The 24,294-nt window shown below is 44.2% G+C and overlaps 2 protein-coding genes across 5 annotated transcripts; one reads left to right on the top strand and one right to left on the bottom strand.

Moving 5' to 3' along the window:
• On the bottom strand, positions 1 to 3,169 carry ccr9a (chemokine (C-C motif) receptor 9a). The gene is made up of 3 exons (XM_019348351.2): positions 3,046 to 3,169; positions 1,782 to 1,847; positions 1 to 1,692 (listed from the first exon to the last, which is right to left on the bottom strand). The coding sequence occupies exons 2-3, from the start codon at positions 1,845 to 1,847 to the stop codon at positions 601 to 603; spliced, it is 1,158 nt and encodes a 385-aa protein (XP_019203896.1). The 5' UTR covers positions 3,046 to 3,169; the 3' UTR covers positions 1 to 600.
• Positions 3,170 to 6,251: 3,082 nt separating this feature from the next.
• si:dkey-154p10.3 (zinc finger protein 567) lies at positions 6,252 to 11,859 on the top strand. Of its 4 annotated transcripts, none has more exons than XM_005476884.4 (8): positions 6,252 to 6,472; positions 6,880 to 7,323; positions 7,540 to 8,089; positions 8,159 to 8,219; positions 10,345 to 10,488; positions 10,567 to 10,700; positions 11,168 to 11,291; positions 11,599 to 11,859. In XM_005476884.4, exons 2-8 carry the CDS (start codon positions 6,931 to 6,933, stop codon positions 11,756 to 11,758), a joined length of 1,566 nt encoding a protein of 521 aa, XP_005476941.1. In that variant the 5' UTR covers positions 6,252 to 6,472; positions 6,880 to 6,930; the 3' UTR covers positions 11,759 to 11,859. The 4 variants fall into 4 exon arrangements, with proteins under 4 accessions (XP_005476941.1, XP_003458178.1, XP_005476942.1 ...); XM_003458130.5 differs by having other exon boundaries at positions 6,883 to 7,323; XM_005476885.4 differs by lacking the exon at positions 6,252 to 6,472 and adding an exon at positions 6,675 to 6,814 and having other exon boundaries at positions 6,883 to 7,323.
• The last annotated feature ends 12,435 nt before the right edge of the window (positions 11,860 to 24,294 follow it).

Genomic DNA, 24,294 nt, shown 5'->3' on the forward strand with positions numbered 1-24,294 from the left:
TTTGATCAACTTCCCCGTTTTTCTCTCGCACTTTATTTTCATAACTCAGAAAACCAAAACATTTACATTGGTGTGACGCACACGCACACACACACACACACACACACACACACACACACAGGGTTATATACAGCATCAGTCACATTTCAGCTTTGGCTCAGTTTCTGTTCAAACGCAGTGAGGAGACAGGTCCCATCTTTGATACAGCAGCTAAAACGTCACATTTAAAAACAGCTTCATGTTTACTGTACAAGCAAGCCCTGAAAAGTCCTGGAAACACCTGGAAAAGTCCTGGAATTGGCTCAGAAATGATGTGGAGGCTTTACATTCTCATTACAAAGGTTTCTATTTGTTTTCCCCAAAACTGTGAAAGCTGTAACCAGCAGGCGCGCCCAGCCTCCACCTGTCCTGTGCTCTGAGGTGAAGGTGTTCTCAGATGAGCGGGCTCTGACTCTCTGTGGGTGGATGTTAGGGTGAAGCAGCATACGTGTTGAATCAAAGCTTCTTAAAAACTCTTCCTGCGATTGAGGCGTCTTCCGTTGGCGAGGTCTGCTGTTGCAGCTGCCCTGGCACAAACAGGAAGTTGCGCGATGACGGTTTCTACAGCGACAGCGCCTGCGAGGTTTCGCTGTCAGACATCACCGAGGCTCGGGTGGAGCTCAGCGGGCTCCTGCTGGACTTGGTGGACAGCTGAATCTTGGTGATGGGCGGCACGCAGCGGCAGCAGCGCAGCAGGTGCACCACGTCACGGCGGAACCGCGAGCCCACGAAGACGTAGAGGAAGGGGTTGAGGCAGGCGTGCATGTAGGCAAGACTCTTCAGCACCTGCCCCGCCTTGTCGAAGTCCTTCAGCTGATCGCAGTTCGTGATGGTGATGTTGGAGGCCTGCACCGCCTCCATCACCAGCACGCTGTTGTAAGGCAGCTGTGACACAACGAACGCCACCACCACCGCCAGGATCACACGCATGGCCTTGTGCTTCTGGAAGCCCTGGGTCTTGAGCAGTGTGGCGACGATGATGCTGTAACAGAAGGCCATGACGATGAAGGGCAGGCAGAAGCCCATGCTCACCTGCAGGGACAGCACCAGGATCTTGGTGCTGTTCCCAAGGTGGGGCGGGAACACCATACGGCAGTAGTCCTGCGATTCCACCTTTGCGGGGGCAGCGAATACCAGCTCGGGCGTGGCAAGGAGCAACGCAAGCAGCCACACCCCCGCACACACCAACCGGCTGCAGCGCAGGCGCTCCACCTGCGAATTGTGCGCCTTGGTGGTCTGCACAATGGCGATGTAGCGGTCCACGCTGATGCAGGTAAGCAGCAGCATGCTGCTAAACAGGTTCACCTTGTAGAGGGCGGAGTTTATTTTGCAGAGGGAGGTGCCGAAGATCCAGCTGTGCGACGCCTCGGCCGCCCACAGCGGCAGCGTAACCAGGAACAGCAGGTCAGCCACGGCCAGGTTCAGCAGGTACACGTCGGTCATCGTCTTCAGCCGGCGCCGGAAGTTCAGGTAGATCCACACCACGGCCAGGTTCCCGGCTCCGCCCACCAGGGCGATCATCCAGAAGAGCGGTGGCTCGTAGTGACTCCTGAACATCCGCACCGACTCCCGGTCGCACAGCAAGTCGTCTCCGTAGTCCCCTGAGTAGTCATAATTGTCAGAGGTGGCCGAGGAACTGAAAGCAGATGGTTCCTGATGGAAAGAGACACCACACCTGAGCACACCTGAGCTCTCTGCTGATACATCCTTGGATAAATCAGTAAATAATCAGGGTTCGTTACCTCTGTGATCATTGTTGTGATGATGTCATCCATGGAGGTCACATTCATGCTGAAAAGGTTGTCCATCTACAAACACAGGTGTTCAGGTTAGAAAAGGTGAAACGAGTTTCACACAAACAAAACCTCCAAAACGAGGAAACAAAATAAAATTAAAAAAAGCTAAAGCCGCCTGGCCCCGCCCCTCCTATGCTTGCTGGTCACACGGCTTTGGTAGTTTGTGGCATGTTGTTGCTGTTGACTCATGTCTGTGTTGCTTCACTCTCTGCACGTTGTTTTTAGTCAGAGTAGGACAAAGGACATATTTTTACTCTCTTTGAAGTACTTTTACTCTGTTACTCTGAGATAAATACTATATTGTACTTTTAAATAGTACTACTGAGCCCTGATCCTACACTATAAAAGTACTCCCGTACAATAGCTTTACCAAAATAAAAGCCTTGGGGTGAAGTGTTGTGTAACCGTCAAACTCACACACATTAAAGAATTCGTTTCTTTAAATGAAGCTGAGGATTAAAGCGGATCATGTGCTCGTCATCATCGTGGCTCAAACACTGAAAACTCGACTGTTTGAATGTTTCAGGCATAAAAACGAATCCTCGAGTTTGACCACATTCAAGTTTAAGCTCTTCACCTCACATAGGTCTGCTCATAGAGCACCTTCACTTTGAGTATTTGGGTCATTTAAGACTGTGGTATTAATACTTTTACTGAACACAGAGTACTTTAATTCTGCAGACGTGTCTGTGTGTCACAAATCTCCTCCATGTCTTAACCTCCTAGGACCTGGCGTCCACATACGTCTGCACTTACGAGGACATTACACTGCCACTGTTCTATCGAAATGTAAACTGAATGTCCTCATATGTGGATCTCATTTTTTCCCAGAAACAAAAACCAGGTAAGAAAAAAAATCTGGTAATTCTATGTTTTACATTCATCAGGTCACAATCAGCCCAAATAGCAAAGAGAAATTAAAAATGCCATGAAAGAGTTCGGGTCTTAGGAGGCAGTAAAAATTCTGCAGTACAAGCAGTTATTTATCATCGTGTTCCTGTTAGAACCACTGAAACCAGAAACATCATCCGAAATCTCAGAGTTTGTGGTGATGCGATCTGAGATCTGCTCACAACTAGACTATTATGGGATGGTTAATGATGAAGTGAAAAACATCTTTACACTGCGCTCAGAAATCAAAGTCTGCAGCTCGCCACTTTCCCCACGAAACAAAGACCAGACACAGACAGACAGACAGGCGTGGACTCACCGTCAGGCGTCTCCTCGTCTCTGGTGCGTCTTGCTGTTTGGCGCTTTTTTCACTCTGAGTCCGTTAGACCACAAAAGTGACGTATGAAAGCAGAAGTTACATCAGCTGTCAGAGGATTGGCTACGACTTCACAACTAGTAGACAGCGAGCACGAACGCATGAACATCACCAAAAGCCCCTGAATGTTAAACCCCCTGAATCCAACGATCCTGAATCCAACGATCCTGAATCCAAACCCTTGTGAATAACATAACAAATATTTACTTTACAGCTGGTTAGAGTTGTGCCAACTCTGTTATTGGCTGATATTTCAATGTATGTTTGAATAAATCAATAAATTCACAGCAACATGTAAGGAGATGACTTCTGCACAGCACTGTGGTACAAAGGAGGCCTTTGTAGGTGCTGAGCTGTTTTGAAGGGTTTGGGAGAGTTTAAAGGATTATGAAAAGCGAGAAGCTCGGACACCACAAAGAGGAAGTCGGGGAAAATCAGCTGGGAGCTCCTAAGAACAGAAAACAGAAGCAGCGTCACACATCGGGACTCGCCCGGGCTCACATGGTGAAACCAGCCTGAGAAGTTACCCAGAATGCAGTTTGTGACGTTTCCTCAGGTTTCTGCTGCTCTGCGTCACAGACACAAAGCTGCTGCAGGTTATTCTCACAGATCCGCCAGGCTGTGAAACTGATCTGGCTGCAGTTTGACTTGTATTGTACAGCTGACTCTTTCTACCTGAGCACTCAAAGACGACATTCACAGGTGGCAGCTTCGCACCATTGGCTCCTCAGCCAAGCACCCAGCGTCTGTGGTTCCTCTCGTCCTGAGCAGGATTACTATTGCAACAACGCGTCATCGGACGACGGTCTGAATCCAGCTCACGTTCGCTATGAGGGGGTGAACACTTGGTGAATCTGGCTTCACAACGTTAGGAAGAGCCAACATCGAAGACTCAAAAGCGACGTCGCTACGAACGCTTGGCCGCCACAGGCCTTTCTGACACCTGGTTACAATCCCCAAAGTCACATTTAGCTCACTGGGATGAGCAGGCGACCGTATGCCGCATGGCTGAGTGGCCAGCCTGGGTGTGAATCCAACCCGCGGCCCTTTGCCGCATCTCGTCCCTCTGCTTTCCTGTCACTCTTCACTGTGGCCTTCAAAATAAAGCCGTAAAAAGGCCAAAACAAATATTTAAAAAAAAAAAACAAATTCACAAAGCTCTGCTGGACTGATGAGGTGCTGAACACACTGAAGAAGTGATGACATTTGGCTCTGGGTCTGTGCACCTGGAGGGGGGCACACTTATTCCCAGAATGAGTGTAAGTGTTTGGTGGGGGTCAGATTTGTTGGGCTTTGTATGAAGTCATGCTGCCACACTGAACCAAAACTACACACATTCAAATCGTTTCTTGTTTCAAGCATCACTCTCACTGCCTGTTTGCTTACCACTGTATCCATGACAACAAACATTCCCTAATATCAGACACAAACCACAACTTTCTCGCTCTGACCTAAACGTCCCCCCTACCCCCCTCGCTCCAGGCCAACACGGTGCCACTCACGTCTGCAGTGAGAAGTGTAGTACCAGCTGGAGTGGTAGTAGTACTGAGGTATCTGTGGTCACACACACTGAACATGTTGTTCTTCTCTGCTTATCTCTACTTCCTGTTTAAGGTGACAAACACAGACTGGCAGCAGTTTCCGTGACTTGTGAGGACATTACCTTAAAGGGCTCCTGCACACCTTCAGCCTGTGAAAGCACAAAACCAGGACACAGTTCACATCATGTCACTTGTGCACAACACGTGCTTCATACTGACAGGTAACAACCCCCAGTACAGAGAGATGACCCCAACATCCACACCGCCCCCCAGCAATCAGTGAGGCGGAAGAACTCCCTCTAAAAGGAACCAGGATTAGGGAGGGACTGAGCCTGATTTACTGGGAATCCCCCGGCAGCCTACGTCTATTGCAGCATAACTAAGGGAGGATTCAGGGTCACCTGGTCCAGCCCTAACTATATGCTTTAGCAAAAAGGAAAGTTTGAAGCCTAATCTTGAAAGTAGAGATAGTGTCTGTCTCCTGAATCCAAACTGGAAGCTGGTTCCACAGAAGAGGGGCCTGAAAACTGAAGGCTCTGCCTCCCATTCTACTTTTAAATACTCTAGGAACAACAAGTAGGCCTGCAGTGTGAGAGCGAAGTGCTCTAATAGGGTGATATGGTACTACAAGGTCATTAAGATAAGATGAGGCCTGATTATTTAAGACCTTGTATGTGAGGAGCAGGATTTTGAATTCTGGATTTAACAGGAAGCCAATGAAGGGAAGCCAAAACAGGAGAAATCTGCTCTCTCTTTCTAGTCCCTGTCAGGACTCTTGCTGCAGCATTTTGGATCAGCTGAAGGCTTTTCAGGGAGTTTTTAGGACTTCCTGATAATAAAGAATTACAGTAGTCCAGCCTGGAAGTAATAAATGCATGAACTAGTTTTTCAGCATCACTCTGAGACAGGATATTTCTAGCTTTAGAGATGTTGCACAAATGGAAGAAAGCAGTCTTACATATTTGTTTAATATGTGCATTGAAGGACATGTCCTGGTCAAAAATGACTCCAAGGTTCCTCACAGTGTTACTGGAGGCCAAGGTAATGCTATCCAGAGTAAGAATCTGGTTAGATACCATATTTCTAAGATTTTCAGGGCCGAGTACAATAACCTCAGTTTTATCTGAATTAAGAAGCAGAAAGTTAGCGGCCATCCAGGTCTTTATGTCTTTAAGACATTCCTGTTGTTTATGGATGAACCCTCTTGATTATGTGACAGAGAGTGAAACACTCTGAGGACCACCAACGTGGGCAAACACGTGTGTCTGTGTCTGTGAGTGTGCGGTCACAGCTTGTCATGCAACACTGCACAGTGTGAACTTGCTGTCACGCTATGCGGCTGATTCCTGTTTCACTGACGTCTGTCAAACACTTCCTGTAAGACAGGAAAAAACAGCCAGGTCACGTGACCTGATTTTCTCCTCATTCCTCTTCTGCTGTTAACGCATGTGGTTACCATAGAGACATGTGAACCCCCCCCCCAAGCATCATCTGATATAAAATCAAATAAATCTTATAAAGATACATGCTGGAGTTAAAAGTCAGATTTAAACTAAACAAACAAAACATTTGGAGCTTTTATTGTGAAAGAGTGAACTGAAGTTAATCTCATGTAATCTGATAATCTGAACAGTGTGACGTCTGACAGATTTTGTGTAATCCTGAAGACAGGGAGCCGGGTTGGTTCGTGCTCTGTCCGTTTTAAGCCTGAGCTCTGTGCTGTCATTTTTAAAGCCTCCTCTGGGGGCAGCAGAGCGGCCGGCGGGCTCCGAGGAGCTGAATAAGCCGTAGAAGAAGAAATAGGAGCGGATGTAAACAAAGAGGAGCAGGTGAGTTTCAGTGAGACGCTCCGCAGTCTCACCTGGGAGCTCATTTATTGATCTGTTAGTGACGTATCGATCCGTTCCTGCTCTGAAACACTGTTAGCCGTTAGCCTGCTAGCCTTCTCCGCGTCTTTGCGCTTCCCGCGCGAGCCTAAGTAAAGCGGACAGCGAACGAGCTCCCTCAGATCAGCCAATCATTCCGCTTAACGTACGTTTCGTCATCAAGCAGAGGGGTTGGTACTCTAAGTACTCAGAGTAGTCAGAGTACTGGGACTGTGGAATAAAGTAGAATAATGAAGACTGCTGCTGATATCTGGACGGATGTTCGGTTCTGCTCCGCTCTGATTGGTCAGTGTTTGAATTCAGGCGGTTTTTTTGAGATAAATCCTATTTACACTGACTCTGTGTCCCAGCAGGGCCAAAGGACGGACCTCACACCGTGATGTCATGGTGATGTCATAGCGATGTCGTGGGTGAAGCAGCGGTACCGTGACATCAGCCCTGTGACCCTGCAGGTGGTGGGCGGAGCTGTGAGCTCCAGCCTGTACTGTGCTGAGGTGGAGGGCGTGGGGGCGGGGCTAGTGGAGTCCTTTCTGGTGGAGCTTTATCGCTGTAAGCTCTGTCAGTTCACCTGTGGCATCAAAGCCGCCATTAACAGCCACCTGCTGCTCAGGCACCGCCTCAACACCTATCCGGACGGGGCAGAGGCGGGGCTCCAGCAGGGAGCGTCACCCTATCAACTAAAGCAGAGTGACGAAGATGAGGACTTCCTGCTCTACAACATGCTGGACAACCTGAGCCCAGCTACCTGTGACATCAGCAGTGAGGGAGGGCTGCAGGTGGCCCACACCTGTGAGGTGATAACCTCACACAAACACACACAGGACAGAATGATTTTGAGCTTTTATTTTAAAAAGTGAAACAATATGAAGTTATTAGTCAGATGGATATTTATGATTTAGCTTTTCAAATTAAGGTGAAATGTATTTATTTTTTGATTTATTTATCTTATTTTATTCTGAAGGTGTCCTTACACCTGGTAGCCCCGCCTTAATCTTGTGGTTTGTATGCAGGTCACCACGCTCTTTGAGGAAGAAGAGGAGGAAGAGGAGCAGGAGGAGGACTCCTCCATCTTCACTCTGAAGGGGGGCTCTTTATCCTCTCTGGCCGACACCCCCGCCTCCCAGGAGGAGTTGGCGCAGTCCGCCCACCTGATGACCCTTGGGCTGTGTCGGATCTCTGCAGTCAGAGCTCCTCCTCTTCCTTCCTCCTCACCGTCCACACAGCTCACACAACCACATGACAGCAGTGCCAACGACAAAATGAAGGCTCCGCCCCCCAGCCTGCTGTGTCTGCTCTGCCCGTTGACACTGCCGTCGCGGCGGCTGCTTGATGTCCATGTCAGGTCACACCGTGCCAGCGGTGGTTTCGGCTGCGTGCGCTGCAACTGGATGGCCGACAGCTGGGAGGAGGTGGAGCATCATTGGAGGAGCCGCTGTGGCCAGAGGAGGAAAAGAAGGAGGCAGCGGGAAGAGAAGAAGAAGAAAACTGCGATGGCGGTCTGTCACAGGAAGTTCCGAAACAGCACGCTGAGAAGCGCTCCTGAAAAACCACGGAAACGCAGTGAGTGCCCAGCTCTGTACCATCGATAAGTAATCAATAAGACCGCTAACACTGATCAGTTTTCTGCAGATGGATGGAGGAGCCAGCTGATTGGACGTGCAAAGCGGAAGGAGGCGGAGCTTCCTGACAGGTAATAATAACAATAATAATAATAATACATTTTATTTAAAAGCGCCTTTCAAAACACCCAAGGACACTGTACAGCAAATAAAACAGGCATAAAAACAGGAAATAAACATGATAATAAAAGAAAGTTTAATAGCATGGAGAAGTTATATAAGGCTATTTTAAACAGGCGGGTTTTGAGGGTGGACTTAAAAAGAGGGAATGAGGTGATGTTTCTGAGGTCGGGGGGTAGGGAATTCCAAAGTCGAGGAGCAGAGCGACTGAAAGCCCTGAACCCCCTGGTAATGAGACGAAAGGAAGGAAGAGAAAGACAAAGAGAAGAGGAGAATCTGAGGCACCAGGATGGGATGGAGATCTGCACCAAATCAGAGAGGTATGGTGGGGAGAGAGAATGAATAGCCTTAAATGTGTAGAGGAGTATTTTAAAATTAATGCGAAGTTACCCGTTAGCCAGTGAAGCTGCTTCAGGATAGGGGTGATGTGGTGGGCAGAGGGAGTCCTAGTAATAATACGGGCAGCAGAGTTCTGGACACGTTGAAGCTTGTTGATGGATTTTTGTGTAAGACCAAATAAGAGTGAGTTACAGTAGTCGATCCGACAGGTAACAAGACTATGGACGAGGATAGCAGTGGCATGTGGAGTGAAGAAGGGGCGGAGTTGGAAATATGCTGAGCGATTGACATTATTGATGTGAGAGTTAAAGGATAGTGCACTGTCAAGAATGACACCCAAACTTTTCACAGAGGGAGAGATAGAAACCGACAAGTTCTTGATAGTAACAGAAAAACAGTTAGCTCTGGATAGCGATAATTTGGAGCCAACCAGGAGAAGCTCTGATTTGTTGCTGTTGAGTTTGAGAAGGTTGGAGGAAAACCAGGAATTAAGTTCAGCTAAGCAGAGGGTGGTGGAGGGTGGAGGGAGAGCAGAGTCGGGTTTGGTGGACAGGTAAAGCTGGGTGTCGTCGGCATAACACTGAATGGATTTTTACAGAGAATCTGAAACTATTAAAAACAAGTTTGAATGTCTGTCAGCCAATCAGAACACAGCCTGTGTGCGATCTGAGCACTCTACCCTCTACATTGATGGGGAGGAGGTAGAAAGGGTAGAAAGCTTTAAGTTCCTCGGAGTCCACATCTCGGCCGACCTTACCTGGTCCACAAACATCTCCCACCAGGTAGGGAAAGCACAACAAAGGCTGTACTTCCTCAGGAAACTACGTCAGGCCCAATTACCCCAAAGACTGCTAGTAAACTTCTACCGCTCCACCATTGAGAGCCTTCTGACTTACTGCTGCACACTGTGGTTCAACTGCTGCACTGCGGAGGACAAGAGGAAACTGCAGCGGGTGGTGAGGGCAGCAGAGCGGGCAATCGGCACTTCACTAACTCCCCTCAGAGACATTTATACTGGCAGACTTCAGCAGAAAGCCAGCATCATCATCAAAGACCCCACGCACCCTGGACACTCACTTTTTTCCCCCCTTCCCTCTGGTAAACGCTACAGGTCCATCAGGTCGAAGACAAACAGACTCAACAGAAGTTTTTACCCACAGGCTGTCAAACATGCCCTACCTCCTCCCTGATTGGAGGATAACTGCACTGCCAACACTCATGGACATTACACCTTATTTATAAATCGTATTTCTGTTTATACTTCAATGCAAACAACACCCTTACCACTTTAAACTGTATTTATTATAACATTATTTAGTATAGTTCCAACAGCACCCCCCCCCCCCCCCACTCAATGTGCAATATCATCCCCCCGCCACACACTCAATGTGCAATATCACTGATCACACTGCACCTCTCAATGCACCTGCTAGTTAGATGGCATGTATGTGTATGTATATAGATGTAAGTGTGTATGTGGAAATATGTGTGTGTATGCATGTACGGATGCAAATATGTATATATACATATATGTTTGTATGTGCGTGTATGTTTGCAGGTGTATGTATAACTTGTACATATCTTTCTTGTGTAAATGTAAATTTGTCATTGTGTAAATACTTACGCTATTGTGTACTTCACACACATGGAGAGATGCCAAACTGCCTTTCACTGTTCTTGTAACAGTGACAATAAAAAGCTATTCTATTCTATTCTATTCTATTCATTTGTTTTCAGGCAGACCAGCAGAGCTCGGGCCGCAACACGGCCGGTCACCATGGAGACCACAAGGAAAACCACAAGGAGGACGAACGGAGACGGCAAGGAGCCGACAGCAGAGAGCGGGAAGCAGACGGGCTTCAGCTGTTCGCTGTGCCACAGGTAACCACGTTACCCATAATCCCTCACTGCACAGGGTAACGTGACCTGCTGATGTCATGGCGTTTCTTCTCTCTGCAGGAAGTTCTCCTCTAAACTGACTCTGAGGCGTCACCTGGGCGTTCATGGGGGAGAGAAACCTTTCACCTGTCCTCACTGCTCCTACAGCAGCCGGCTGAAGGCCTCACTGCTGCAACACCTGAGGACTCACACAGGTAACACACACACACACACACCTGAGGACTCACACAGGTAACACACACACACACACCTGAGGACTCACACAGGTAACACACACACACACCTGAGGACTCACACAGGTAACACACACACACACACACCTGAGGACTCACACAGGTAACACACACACACCTGAGCACTCACACAGGTAACACACACACACACACACCTGAGGACTCACACAGGTAACACACACACACACACACACCTGAGCACTCACACAGGTAACACACACACACACACACCTGAGGACTCACACAGGTAACACACACACACACACACCTGAGGACTCACACAGGTAACACACACACCTGAGCACTCACACAGGTAACACACACACACACACACACCTGAGGACTCACACAGGTAACACACAGAAAGCTGAGAGCCTTTGTCATGTGACTGTCAGATGACGTTGTGTGTTTCGTGTGTGTGATCTCAGGTGAGAAGCCATACAGGTGTGCAGAGTGTCCATATGCGTCCATTGATCGCAGCTCTCTGCTCCGACACTGCAGGACTCACAGCCAGGAGAAACCGTACAGGTGTCAGCACTGTGACTACAGCAGGTAACACACCTGGCGCACACCTGTGCTCCCACAAACTCTGCGGGCTGCTCGAGTATTTCGAATAATAGAAAATTAAATTGAATGTGACTCATAAATCGAAGGGTTTATCTGTGTTTTCACAGATGTTGTTTGCAGTTTGGAAACCAATGAGCCATTCGTCCTGAAACACCTGTGTCAGGATTTATTATTGATCAGCATTGAGACGATGTCTGATCTGATTAATCCGTGGAATAACTGATAGATTACTAAAGTAATCGGTAGCTGCAGCCCTAGAATTGGACCGTGTTGTTGTTGTTTTTCTCGACAGCATCCAGAAGAAGAGTTTGGACCTCCACGCTCGCCGCCATCACACCGGTGAGGCATTCCCATGTCAACAGTGCGACTACTCGAGCCCGGACCGCCAGCTGCTGCTGAGACATGTGCGCAGACACCACGCCCCCTCCCAGCAAGCTGTGTTATCAACATGAGCTGGTGTGACGGGGCTCGGTGACATCATCAGACATGGTGATGATGTCAGAAGTTTTATTTGTGGACTTTTTTAATGAAAATAAAAGCTTAGGAAAAATCATTTCTGTTCTTATTTATTCACTCTCAGACCTTTACTTTGAAAATATGAAGGCCTTAAACACTTTAACTTTGAAAAGGCCTCAATGAGCACATGAGGTGATCATGTGACTGTGACAGTCAGCTGATTATTATTCAGTGAATTCTAGAATACTATTTTTATTGGAAATAATTGACAAATGTGATTGAAGCAGCTGACGTCTCACCTGCTGCTCACCTGGACTCGGTGCTCAGAATTTGAACTGAACAGGTTCTGACTAATAATCAGGAACCAAAAATGTACTGGTTTAACTCTGAACACACGTCAGGGGGACGGATAACATGCATCAGACTTTGCGCTTCAGTAATGATATGTGCAATAAAATATGCATTAGCAAAATCTTTTTTCAAATACAATTTAAAAACAGATTCCACTCCTCATCTGCATTTCCTGTTAGCTCACACATTAGTTCCACTTCCAGCAGTGAAATTCTGCAGGTCAAAACTGCACATAAGATAAACTACATCAATTCAGTTCAGTTTTATTTATACAACGCCAAATCACAGCAACTGTTGCCTCAAGGTGCTTTATATTGTAAGGTAGACCCTACAATAACACATACAGAGAAAAACCCAACAATCATATGACCCCCTATGAGCAAGCACTTTGGTGACAGTGGGAAGGAAAAACTCCCTTTTAACAGGAAGAAACCTCCAGCAGAACCAGGCTCAGGGAGGGGCGGGGCCATCTGCTGCGACTGGTTGGGGTAAGAGAAGGAAGACGGGATAAAGACATGCTGTGGAAGAGAGACAGATTGAATAAAGAAAATGTATATTTATTAAAAAAGTAGAGTAAATACAGATTACTGAAAATGCTGTGTGGCAGAGGTAATGGTATATACATGTACAGTGTGTACAATAACTGTAAATGAACAGTCCCATATATCAGCAGCTTGTAGCTAACTCCGGGATTAGCTAACACATTTAGCATTTCTGTGACTCTTCTGGTCCTTGAAAAAGCTGTGAAATATCCAGGTGGGCTCTGTGATTGGTTACAGAGAATTTGCACTGTTGCTTTTTTTCACATGGGTAATATTTTTTTATTCATTTATTTATTTTGTCAGGAAAAAGGAGAAGCATTCTAAACATCCCGTTTTAAGTCTACGTTTTAGAGACATAAGCGAGGAGCTTTTCACAAATGCGTTTCTATGTATGGTGTCTTCTTGTTTTTCAATCAAACTGTTGCACTGACTTCTTTTTTTAAAAATGTTTTAAAAAAATTTGTAATCATTTTTTAATTTTTTTTTGTATAATTCTAACACTCTTTCCTTTTATGTATTATTTGCATGTATATGTTAAGATAGGTGGGCATTATTTTTTGCTCCCCTCTGTCTTTATCATTAATGGTCTAGTCCAGTATTTACTTGGGCTGTGACTTAACCAATGAACCTATTAACCAATACCAACCTGTTATACGTCAGCTGGTTTAACTATGAAGATGTGTTTGGTTAATTTGATTTTTTTGTGTTTCCTGTCCCTTATTTAAGCACAAATTGTATTATGTGTTACTATGACCCTGCTGAAGGCCACAAGCCGAAACGCGTTGGTCAGTTAATGAAGTTGTTCCTCTTTACTTTTAAGTGTGGCTGGAGTTCCTGCGTTGTTAGTTTCTCATCCTCTCCATGCACCTTGGAAGCAGTGAATTTGTTATTGACCAGATTTCTGGCGTTCTCCACTGATTCCTCTGTTTCACCCCGGTGCTCAGGTTGCTTTCAGCACTTTAAGCCTCTGTTTAGGGTAGGAGGTAAGGTGCCTCCTTGACAGTATTTGTGCTCACCTTCTAATACAGTTGGGTCAGGTATGTTAACTTTGGTACTAAGGCTGTGGCTGCTTTTAAACATGCCACCTCTTTTAAAAACGAGATCTCTGGACCCTTCCATTCACCGAGTTCGACTTTTTTGTCTAGAAGAAGGTTGTTTGTGATCAACTTCATTCTTTCTTAGATGATTTCAGCATCTGTGAGACGTTTCAGTCAGGCTTGTAACACAAGTATGAAATGTGGTTTTTTCTTAACAGTATCTTGTTTCCCACGACGTGTGGATGCTGTGATTCACTGCATCCACACGTCGTTTATCAGTACTGCTTCTGAGCAGTACTGATAAATAAAAGTTGTTCCTTAGCATCATAAATCAGTCCTTTTCCCACTCGCTGTTGTACTTATAAGCTTTTCCTTTCTTGTTAGACGTTCGTTTTGTTTGGTGCAGGTTGTAATTTAAAGGTTTAAAATATCGCTCCATTTTTTAACAGTTCACATGAGTGGTCCACCTTTCTTCTGAAACCCACCGGCAAAACAGCTCCAAAGTCAAAACAAGCATGCAGCGCGCTAAAGAGTCTGTGTTGAACACAGGAGGCACAGCAGGAGTCACAGCAGGGGCCACTGGACCCTGTCTGAAACCACTTGTGATCTTGACATGTTGTCATCTGCTATCAACAGCCTCCCTTTAACTTGTAGTTTTTCAGCTCCTGATGATTTCCTATTCAGTTCAATTCAATTCAATTTTATTTATATAGCGCCAAATCACAACAAACGTCGCCTCAAGGTGCTTCATAGGTACAGAGAAAACCCAACAATCATATGACCCCCTATGAGCAGCACTTTGGCGACAGTGGGAAGGAAAAACTCCCTTTTAACAGGAAGAAACCTCTGGCAGAACCAGGCTCAGGGAGGGGCGGGGCCATCTGCTGTGATTGGTTGGGGTGAGAGAAGGAAGACAGGATAAAGACATGCTGTGGAAGAGAGACAGAGATTAATAACAGATATGATTCGATGCAGAGAGGTCTATTAACACATAGTGAGTGAGAAAGGTGACTGGAAAGGAAAAACTCAATGCATCATGGGAATCCCCGGCAGCCTACGTCTATTGCAGCATAACTAAGGGAGGATTCAGGGTCACCTGGTCCAGCCCTAACTATATGCTTTAGCAAAAAGGAAAGTTTGAAGCCTAATCTTGAAAGTAGAGGTAGTGTCTGTCTCCTGAATCCAAACTGGAAGCTGGTTCCACAGAAGAGGGGCCTGAAAACTGAAGGCTCTGCCTCCCATTCTACTTTTAAATACTCTAGGAACAACAAGTAGGCCTGCAGTGTGAGAGCGAAGTGCTCTAATAGGGTGATATGGTACTACAAGGTCATTAAGATAAGATGAGGCCTGATTATTTAAATGTTTATTTATAAGATTTTAAGTTCAAAGTTACATAACATCACAACAGTCAAAGGACATAAGATTCAAAAACAATAACATTTAAGCACAGAAAAAAAAAAGAAAAACCAGAAAGCAAACACACAACACCACCAACAACAACAAAAAAAAACCCAAACAGGAAAGAAAAAGAAAAAAAAAAAATACACCAGTTAGCCAGTACAAATCAGAAGTTCAAAAGAAACACCAATGTCCAAAGAAGATGATCTTCTGTGTGAGGTTAGACAGGGCAACAGAGAGTTCACAAAGTCCAAAAAATGTGGGAAACAGGTCCAGGAAGGAATCAGGGTCCGGCAGAAGTTCAGTTTCACACAAACACAAAGTGCAGTTAAAAAAGGGTTAAAGTTTATGTTGAAATCCCATTAATATGATTGAGAAAAGGGCCCCAGATTTCGACAAACTTAAAATGGGTGTCAGCCAAACGATAACAAACCTCTTCAATATACAAACAAGCGATCATCTCACGTAGCCAAACCCTGAACAATGGAGGAGAAGGTGATTTCCAGGCTCTAAGAATAAGTCTTTTAGCTACAATCATGCCAAACATTAAGGCTTTCTGAAGAGGACGCCTGAGTCCCAATGAGGCTAGGGAGCAGCCTAGCACTGCAAGTACACCATCCGGCTCTAATTTTAAGTCATAAATCATATTAAATATCAGAAACTCCTGAGTGTGGGGCAAGACCAGAAAAGGTGACCAAGGGTTCCATCCAGCACTCTGCATCTGTCACATAAAGACGAAATAGACGGAAAAATGCTGCATAGCTTTGTTTTAGAAAAATGCAAACGATGAAGTGTGAACTTGAACTGTATAAGTTGTAGTCTGGCATTAACAGAGCATTCTTTAATCTTCTTCAACCCATTGGCCCACAAAGCATCCGATATGTCTACTTCCAAGTCCTTAACCCAAGCATCCTTGATATGGTTCGTAGGTGGTAAGTGTAAAAAGTGTAGTAAATTGGCTGATCAGGTGTTTGGAAGTGGGATTTTTAATCAAATAATTATAAAAGTCACTATGAGCAGGGGGCTTATTCAGATGGGCAAAAGAGTGTTTAACAAAATTCCTAATTTGCAAGTATCTAAATAAATGAGCAGAGGGGAGCATAAATTTCGATTGCAGCTGAGCAAATGAAGCAAAACAATTGTCGATGTAGAGGTCCTTAATAGTGTGAAGACCTAGTGCTGACCAAAGCTTAAACACAGGGTCCATCAAACCAGGTGAAAAAGAAAGGTTTTCAGTTATGGGAGCAAAAATGGATAGGTCTGGAAGGCACAAAGCACCCCTAACTTGCTTTAAGATCCTAAGAGAATGACCTAGGACAAAATCATTACTAAAAAGTTTGGTAGGTATGCTGGGCATAGAAAACAGAATAGCATCAAGTGATGTACCAAAAATTGATTTAGCATTGTGTGCCTCTATAAAAGGCCAAGAAGGACCGCATCCCTTCTGAACAGCAGGAACAGCTGAAACACTGTTACAGAAAACCCATATTCTGGCATTGCAAGCCCAGTATTAGTGCCTGAAAACTGGGAGGCCTAATCCGCCCTCAGAGGAGGGTGTCTGCAAGTGAGCCTTTGAGATTCTATGGGGTTTATTTGCCCAGATGAAAGACAAAATGATAGAGTCGATAGTTTTAATAAAGGATGAGGTGAGAAAGATGAGTATGTTTTGGAGGAGATTAATAAATTTAGGAAGTACAACCATTTTAATAATATTGACACGTCCAATTAAAGAAAGTGGGAGAAGAGTCCATTTATCTACCTTAGCTTTAATACTATCAATGAGGGCCTGAAAGTTCAATTTAAATAGCAGCTTACGGTTTCTGGGAATGTTAATACCTAGGTATTTAAAGTGACTGCTGGTGGTTTTAAAAGGTAAGCTAGAGATGAAGCTGGAGTCGAGACCATCTGCCAGTGGCATAAAAATGGACTTGTCCCAGTTAATTGTGAAACCAGAGAGTTGTCCAAATTTGTTAATGAGATGAAGCAGGGGAGGCAAGGAGAGCCTGGCATCAGACAGTGTTAGAGCCACATCGTCTGCATATAGAGTTATAGTAGATTTGACAGGACCACAGGATATACCTACAATATCAGAGCTGCTTCTAACTGCAATGGCCAGAGGTTCCATAGCTAGAGCAAAGAGCAGTGGAGATAAACAGCAGCCCTGCCTAGTCCCCCGGTGAAGCAGAAACGGATGTGATCTATCAAAATTTGTCAGTACCGATGATCTTGGCCGTGCATAAAGCATACGTACCAAAGTTGTAAAATTACTACCAAAGCCAAATTTCTCAAGTGTAGCAAACAGGTATTTCCACTCAATTTGATCAAAAGCTTGTTGTGCATCTAATGAAATAACAGCTGAATTTGGAGGATTTGTTCCATACAGTACATTCAATAGACGACGGGTATTAGAGAAAGCAAATCTGTCTGGGATAAACCCAGTTTGATCTTGTTGAATTAAAGTGCCCAAAAATTTATTAAGACGTGAAGACAAGAGTTTTGCAATGATTTTTTGATCACAGTTTAATAAACTAAGTGGGCGATATGAAGTCACATTGGTGGGGTCTCTGTCCTTCTTAGGGAGAAGACAAACATGGGCATCATATATGCTATCAGGGAAAGAGCCCCGTGCAATGGAGCAGTTCACCATTCTGAGTAAAAGTGGAGCGATTATATCAATGTGGGCTTTATAAAATTCTATGTTGAACCCATCCGGTCCGCAGGCTTTACCGCTAAGGAAAGAAAGGATAGCAGCTTTGACTTCTGTGATACTAAAGTCAGCTTCGAGCGCAGGTGGCAGACTCTGTGAGGGTTGGAATACTCAGAGAGTTAAGAAAGCTAAAAAGCTCAGAGTCAGTGGCGTTCGATTTAGAAGAGTATAGTTGGCTGAAAAACTCAACAAATCTGTCGTTAATCAGCTTAGGATCAGTAATTAATTCACCGGTAGAAGAGGCAATTTTGTGTATGGTCCGATGGGCTTGCACATCTTTTAATTGTCTGGAAAGTAATTTATGTGGTTTATCTCCCAACTCAAAGTGTCTTTGTTTCAATTTGACGATATCGGTTTCGACTTGGGATCCCAAAATATGATTGTATTCAAGTTTTAGTTTTAGAATAGCATTAGATATGTCCTCAGTATCAGACTGGCGAAGTGCCTCCTCTAATGTTGATAATTCAGACTCAATTTCGGACAGACGATTTAATCTAGTTCTTTTCGAAAATGTTTGAAAGGAGATGATCTTGCCACGCAATACTGCCTTAAATGATTCCCAAAGAGTAGAATCAGAGACCTCACCGTTGTCATTATGTTTTAAGAAATCAGAAATCTCAGTAGAAACATAAGTGGAGAAAGTTTTGTCTGACAGAAGGGTAGAATTGAATTTCCAATTGAAAATTCGAGGCTGTAAATTAAAATCTATTTTCATGGTAAGTGGGGCATGGTCAGAAATCAAGATTTGATGATAAGCAGAGCTAATAATACTGGGTAATAGTCTAGAATCTGTAACAAAGTAATCTATTCTGGTAAAGCTACGATGTACAGGTGAAAAAAAGGAATATTGCCTGTCATCTGGATGCTGAAGCCTCCAAACGTCTACCATGTTGTGTGATTCTACCAGATTGTTCAAAACTGCCGTGGATCTAGTAGTGGGGGCTATTTTTGTAGATCATCTATCCAAAACAGGATCAAAATAGCAGTTAAAATCGCCACCAATTATTATATTCGACATATGTATGACATATGTGTACTGTATTTATTCTTATTTTATTCTAATTTTTCCTTCACAACTTTTGCACTGTCCACTTCCTGCTGTGACAAAACAAATTTCCCACGTGTGGGACTAATAAAGGTTATCTTATCTTATCTTATATTATATTCAGAAATTAGGTCAAATATTTTGGAAAAGAAGTCAGGACAGTCAAAAATAGGGGTGTAGATATTTAGCAAAACCAGTGGAAAAGAGTTAATGGACCCAGAGACCAAAACAAATCTCCCACCCGGATCAGCAACGACGGATCCAAATATAAATGGAGTGGTTTTCCGTATGAGTATAGCAACACCTCTGGCCTTAGATATGAAAGTGGACTGGTAGACCTGCGACACCCAGTTTGCTCTTAAACGTCTCTGTTCATTGAATATGAGTTTCCTGAAGAAAAATGATATCAGATGATAAATGCTTCAAATGTGACATAACCTTCCCACGTTTCAAAGCTCTGCCTAAGCCCTTGCAATTCCAGGATGTAAACGTCAAAGGACATGTTCCTAAACCAGCAGCATTGTTACCCCGCATCTAAATGAGAGATGTTATGACATATGGACTGGTGAAAAATAATACACACGACTGGCATAAAAACAGTTAAAATTAACGACAAGAACACTGAACCCCACCCCACAAAAAGAAAATGGCCGCAAAAAAGAACAAGAACCACTGCGGCCCATCCCAGCATGCATTAAGGGGACTGCTGGGAAGAGGAGCACAAAAAAACAAAGAAGAAAAAGAGAAAAAAACATCCTGCGGATACGGCGGCTCTGCACCAGACTCCATTAATCAAAACAATAGTTACACCCATAAATCGACTGATTGGATAAACAAAAAAGACGCCAACATATAAAATGACTTGTGTATAACCAAAGTTATAATATAAACGTACTCAGTACTTCACGATAGAGAAAAGTTTAGAGACATCGTAGCAAAAAGAAAAAAAAATGATAGAAAACTATCACAAAAGAAACATTAAAAAAATTATTGAACAAATCGCGACTCTCACTATAGGAAGAGAAGAGTGAGAATGTTCAACAATACACCTGCATCAACAGCATGAACAAACATATTACCAGGTCACGATTGCAGTGAGTCCACAAACCGTTCAGCTTCAGCAGGAGACTTGAACGTGTTAGTGATGTTGTTGTGAACTACCCGAAGCTGGGCCGGGTAGCGCAGACTGCACGTAGCTCTGAAAGCGCTAAGCTTTTTCCTGACCGTATTGAAGGCCATCCGCTGCGCAAGGACCTCCGCAATGTAGTCGGGGAAGATGGACAGACTCTCTCCATCGCAGCTCAGCGGTGCACGTTGGCGTGCCAGACGCAGGACATGCCACACGTCTTTCTCGTGGTGCAACTTGGCTATGATAGCCCTCGGTCGCTGGCCAGCCGTTGGTCTCGGTCTAAGGGTACGGTGTGCCCTCTCCACTTTTATCGGCTGAATAAAGTTGTCTTTCCCCAACACATCCAGCAGCAGGGATGATACAAAGTCCGCAGCCTTACCGCCCTCAGCACCTTCCTTCACTCCAACAATCCTAATGTTGGCCCGACGCAAGCACGCCTCCATCTGGCCTAGCTTGTCACGCAGGTTATCGGTGGCCGCCTTTAGGACCTTGCATGTAGCTTCAAGCATACAAACCCGGCCGTCCATTGTGGTAAGCGACTCATTGATAACATCTAGACGCTGTTCGGATGACCGGATATCTGCCTGGAGCTTAGACAGAGTTGACTCAATTGTGTCAAGGCGGGTCTCCATAGAAGTTTTTTAGACTAGTGATAGCTGCTAATATGGCGTCGGTGCTCGCAGAATTTTCAGCTACTGCTTTCTGGCCAAGTGTTGTGTCTTTTTTAGGCGGCATGTCGTCTGCAGCATTTTGGATTAACTGAAGGCTTTTCAGGGCGTTTTTTAGGACATCCTGATAATAAAGAATTACAGTAGTCCAGCCTGGAAGTAATAAATGCATGAACTAGTTTTTCAGCATCACTCTGAGACAGGATATTTCTAATTTAGAGATGTTGCACAAATGGAAGAAAGCAGTCTTACATATTTGTTTAATATGTGCATTGAAGGACATGTCCTGGTCAAAAATGACTCCAAGGTTCCTCACAGCGTTACTGGAGGCCAAGGTAATGCTAGTGATGGGTCCAGCAACACTGACGCACCGGCGCTTGTATCAAGCTCACAGAGTGAAGCCTGTGTCGGTGCGTGCGTCGCTTTAAGAAAAAGTCACGTGATCGATACAGCTACTGTATCGCTCATTGCCAACGCGCCAAACTGTGTTTAAAAGGTACCGCATCCGCATCTGTCAACGGAACGAGTCGCCACCAAAAAAACCACAAAATTACTCTCGCAAAGATAAATAAAAATACACATCTCTCCATAACAAAATGGAGCTCGAAAGAGAAAGAAAAAGAAATGTTTCTGCTGTGTGTGATCATTTTGATCTTTTAACTGCAAATAGTTTGTCTGTCTTTGTTTCAGTGTAATCTATCAGAATAGGAAAAACAGCAATGTGACCTACAGTGTAAATTATTTCATTTTATGCAATGTCGCATCTGTTCTGCGGAGCTTTCTTACACAAACAAAAGCACCTCCTCAGTGTTTAGGCATTACAGAGCCAAACGTGAAAATGAGGCGACAAACACACCGAGAATGAACACAAGTAGGCCTATATTGACACTGAACAGCTTTATCATAATTTTTTTTATTAATATGTGTTTTATTATTTTGAAATCAAGCATCTAGGAAGACTGTTCTGGACCAGGCAGTCCTGAATTTTATTATAAAGGACTGTCAACCCCTTAGTATTGTGGAGAGTGTCGGAGAGAAAAATTCCGAGATCAGAGGATCCTTTAACGTACTGGGGGAATAGGAAGACATCTTATCAGAACCTTTTCCACCTGGCTGTACAGTTTTTGTGTACCCCAGCTTCAGCTATGCCTGTGAGTTTTCCAAAGCTGGGGAAATGGTGTCAAAAAAACAAAAAAACCCAAAACGCAATAGACTGAATGCAAAAACATTGGATAAACTTATTTTTCCGAATAGAAATTTATAATAAACTCTGAGTCAATTACATTTAAATGGGTAATATTATATTCACAATACTTTCATTTAATTTTCACTTAATGTAATTCACAGTATATTTTAAAGATTTCTACAATATTTGCAATGTAAAACATATAAAATGATTCCATGGAAAGTACAATACCTTACAGTGTACAAGTATGACTAGGTCATTGAATCAGTGTCTGTTGTGAGTCTCAAGTAAGTTGCCTGCAATGATATTTAAGGTCCAGCAGGTGTCAGTATGGCGCAAAACAGCAACACTGTGTCGACACAGTATCGATACAGTTTGGAGAATGTGCTGAAACGCTTCACGAGGCCTCATCTACCCATCACTAGGTAATGCCATCCAGAGTAAGAATCTGCTTAGATACCATATTTCTAAGATTTTCAGGGCCGAGTACAATAACCTCAGTTTGATCTGAATTAAGAAGCAGAAAGTTAGCGGCCATCCAGGTCTTTATGTCTTTAAGACATTCCTGCAGTTTAACTAATCGGTGTGTGTTACCTGGCTTCATGGATAGATAGAGCTGCGTGTCATCTGCATAGCAGTGAAAATTTATGCTATGGCTTCTAATGATGCTGCCTAAGGGAAGCATGTATAATGTAAACAGAATTGGACCTAGCACTGAACCCTGTGGAACACCATAATTGACCTTAGTGGGTGAAGAGGACTCTCCATTTACTTGAACAAATTGGAGTCTATTAGATAGATATGATACAAACCACTGCAGTGCAGTACCTGTAATACCTACAGCGTGCTCTAATCGCTCTAATAGGATATTATGGTCGACAGTATCGAACGCTGCACTGAGGTCTAGCAGGACAAGCACAGAGATGAGTCCACTGTCAGAGGCCATAAGAAGATCATTTGTAACCTTCACTAAAGCTGTTTCTGTGCTGTGATGAGCTCTGAAACCTGACTGAAACTCTTCAAATAAGCCATTCCTCTGCAGATGATCAGTTAGCTGTTTGACAACTACTCTTTCAAGGATGTTTGATATGAAAGGAAGGTTGGAGATTGGCCTATAATTAGCTAAGACAGCTGGGTCTAGAGATGCTTTTTAAGTAAAGGTTTAACTACAGCCAGCTTGAAGGCCTGTGGTACATAGCCGATTATTAGAGATAGGTTGATCATATTTAAGATCGAAGCATTAATTAATGGCAGGACTTCTTTGAGCAGTTTTGTAGGAATGGGGTCTAAAAGACACGTTGATGGTTTGGAGGAAGTAATTATTGAAGTTAACTCAGAAAGATCAATTGGAGAAAAAGAGTCTAACTTAACATCAATGGTACTAAAAGTAGCTGTAGATAATATTACATCTGTGGGATGATTATTGGTAATTTTTTCTCTAATAATAAAAGTTTTATTTGTGAAGAAGTTCATGAAGTCATTACTAGTTAACGTTAAAGGGATTGTTGGCTCAGTAGAGCTCTGACTGTCAGCCTGGCTACAGTGCTGAAGAGAAACCTGGGGTTGTTCTTATTTTCTTCAATCAGTGATGAATAGTAAGATGTTCTGGCTTTGCGGAGGGCTTTCTTATAAAGCAGCAAACTATTTCTCCAGGCTAAATGATGATCCTCTAAATTTGTGACACGCCATTTCCTCTCCAGCTTACGAGTTATCTGCTTTAGGCTACGTGTTTGAGAATTATACCACGGAGTCAGGTACTTCTGATTTGAGGCCTTAGTTTTCACAGGAGCTACAGTATCCAGTATCCTATCAAAATACCAACACCTGCTCAAACACCTGTGTCCTGTCTCGCTCAGCACTTTGGTTTACACACACCTTGTGGTTTCTCAAATCTAAGGGGCGCCAACTAAAATGCCTCTTTAAGAAAGAAATGTTTAATAATCACATTCCGTTTTATAAGAACTGTACTGCCTCGGCCAAATCTACATACTATTGTGGTTTAATCTGTTCTCGTGCATGTAACCCAAACTGGACTCTTATAGGTACCTGGGTGTTCACCTGAATAATAAACTGGAATGGAGCCACAACACTGATGCTCTTTACAGGAAGGGTCAGAGCAGACTCTACCTGCTGAGGCAGCTGAGGTCATTTGGAGTACAGGGAGCGCTTTTAAAGACCTTCTATGACTCTGTGGTGGCATCTGTCATTTTTTACAGTGTTGTATGTTGGAGCAGCAGTTTATCGGCAGCTGAGAGGAAGAGGTTGGATAAACTCATCAGGAAGGCCAGCTCTGTTCTGGGATGCACCCTGGACCCAGTGCAGGTGGTGGGAGACAGAAGGACTCTGGCCAAAATAACATCTCTGATGGACAGAGTCTCCCCCATGTATGTAAATGTTGCTGCAGAGCTCCTTCAGTGACAGACTGCTGCATCCTCGATGCATGAAGGAGCGTTTCTGCAGGTCCTTCCT

Source organism: Oreochromis niloticus, linkage group LG18 (genome assembly GCF_001858045.2).
Source record: "Oreochromis niloticus isolate F11D_XX linkage group LG18, O_niloticus_UMD_NMBU, whole genome shotgun sequence".
Lineage (NCBI taxonomy): Eukaryota > Metazoa > Chordata > Actinopteri > Cichliformes > Cichlidae > Oreochromis > Oreochromis niloticus.

Excerpts from the sequence above, each read along its gene's own strand:
- si:dkey-154p10.3 (XM_005476884.4), top strand. The coding sequence starts at position 6,931 with ATGTCGTGGGTGAAGCAGCGGTACCGTGACATCAGCCCTGTGACCCTG. Across the intron at positions 8,090-8,158 it reads TGAAAAACCACGGAAACGCA|ATGGATGGAGGAGCCAGCTG; the intron begins GTGAGTGCCCAG and ends AGTTTTCTGCAG. Across the intron at positions 10,489-10,566 it reads AGCTGTTCGCTGTGCCACAG|GAAGTTCTCCTCTAAACTGA; the intron begins GTAACCACGTTA and ends TTCTCTCTGCAG.
- ccr9a (XM_019348351.2), bottom strand. The coding sequence starts at position 1,847 with ATGGACAACCTTTTCAGCATGAATGTGACCTCCATGGATGACATCATC. Across the intron at positions 1,693-1,781 it reads TCACAACAATGATCACAGAG|GAACCATCTGCTTTCAGTTC; the intron begins GTAACGAACCCT and ends TCTTTCCATCAG.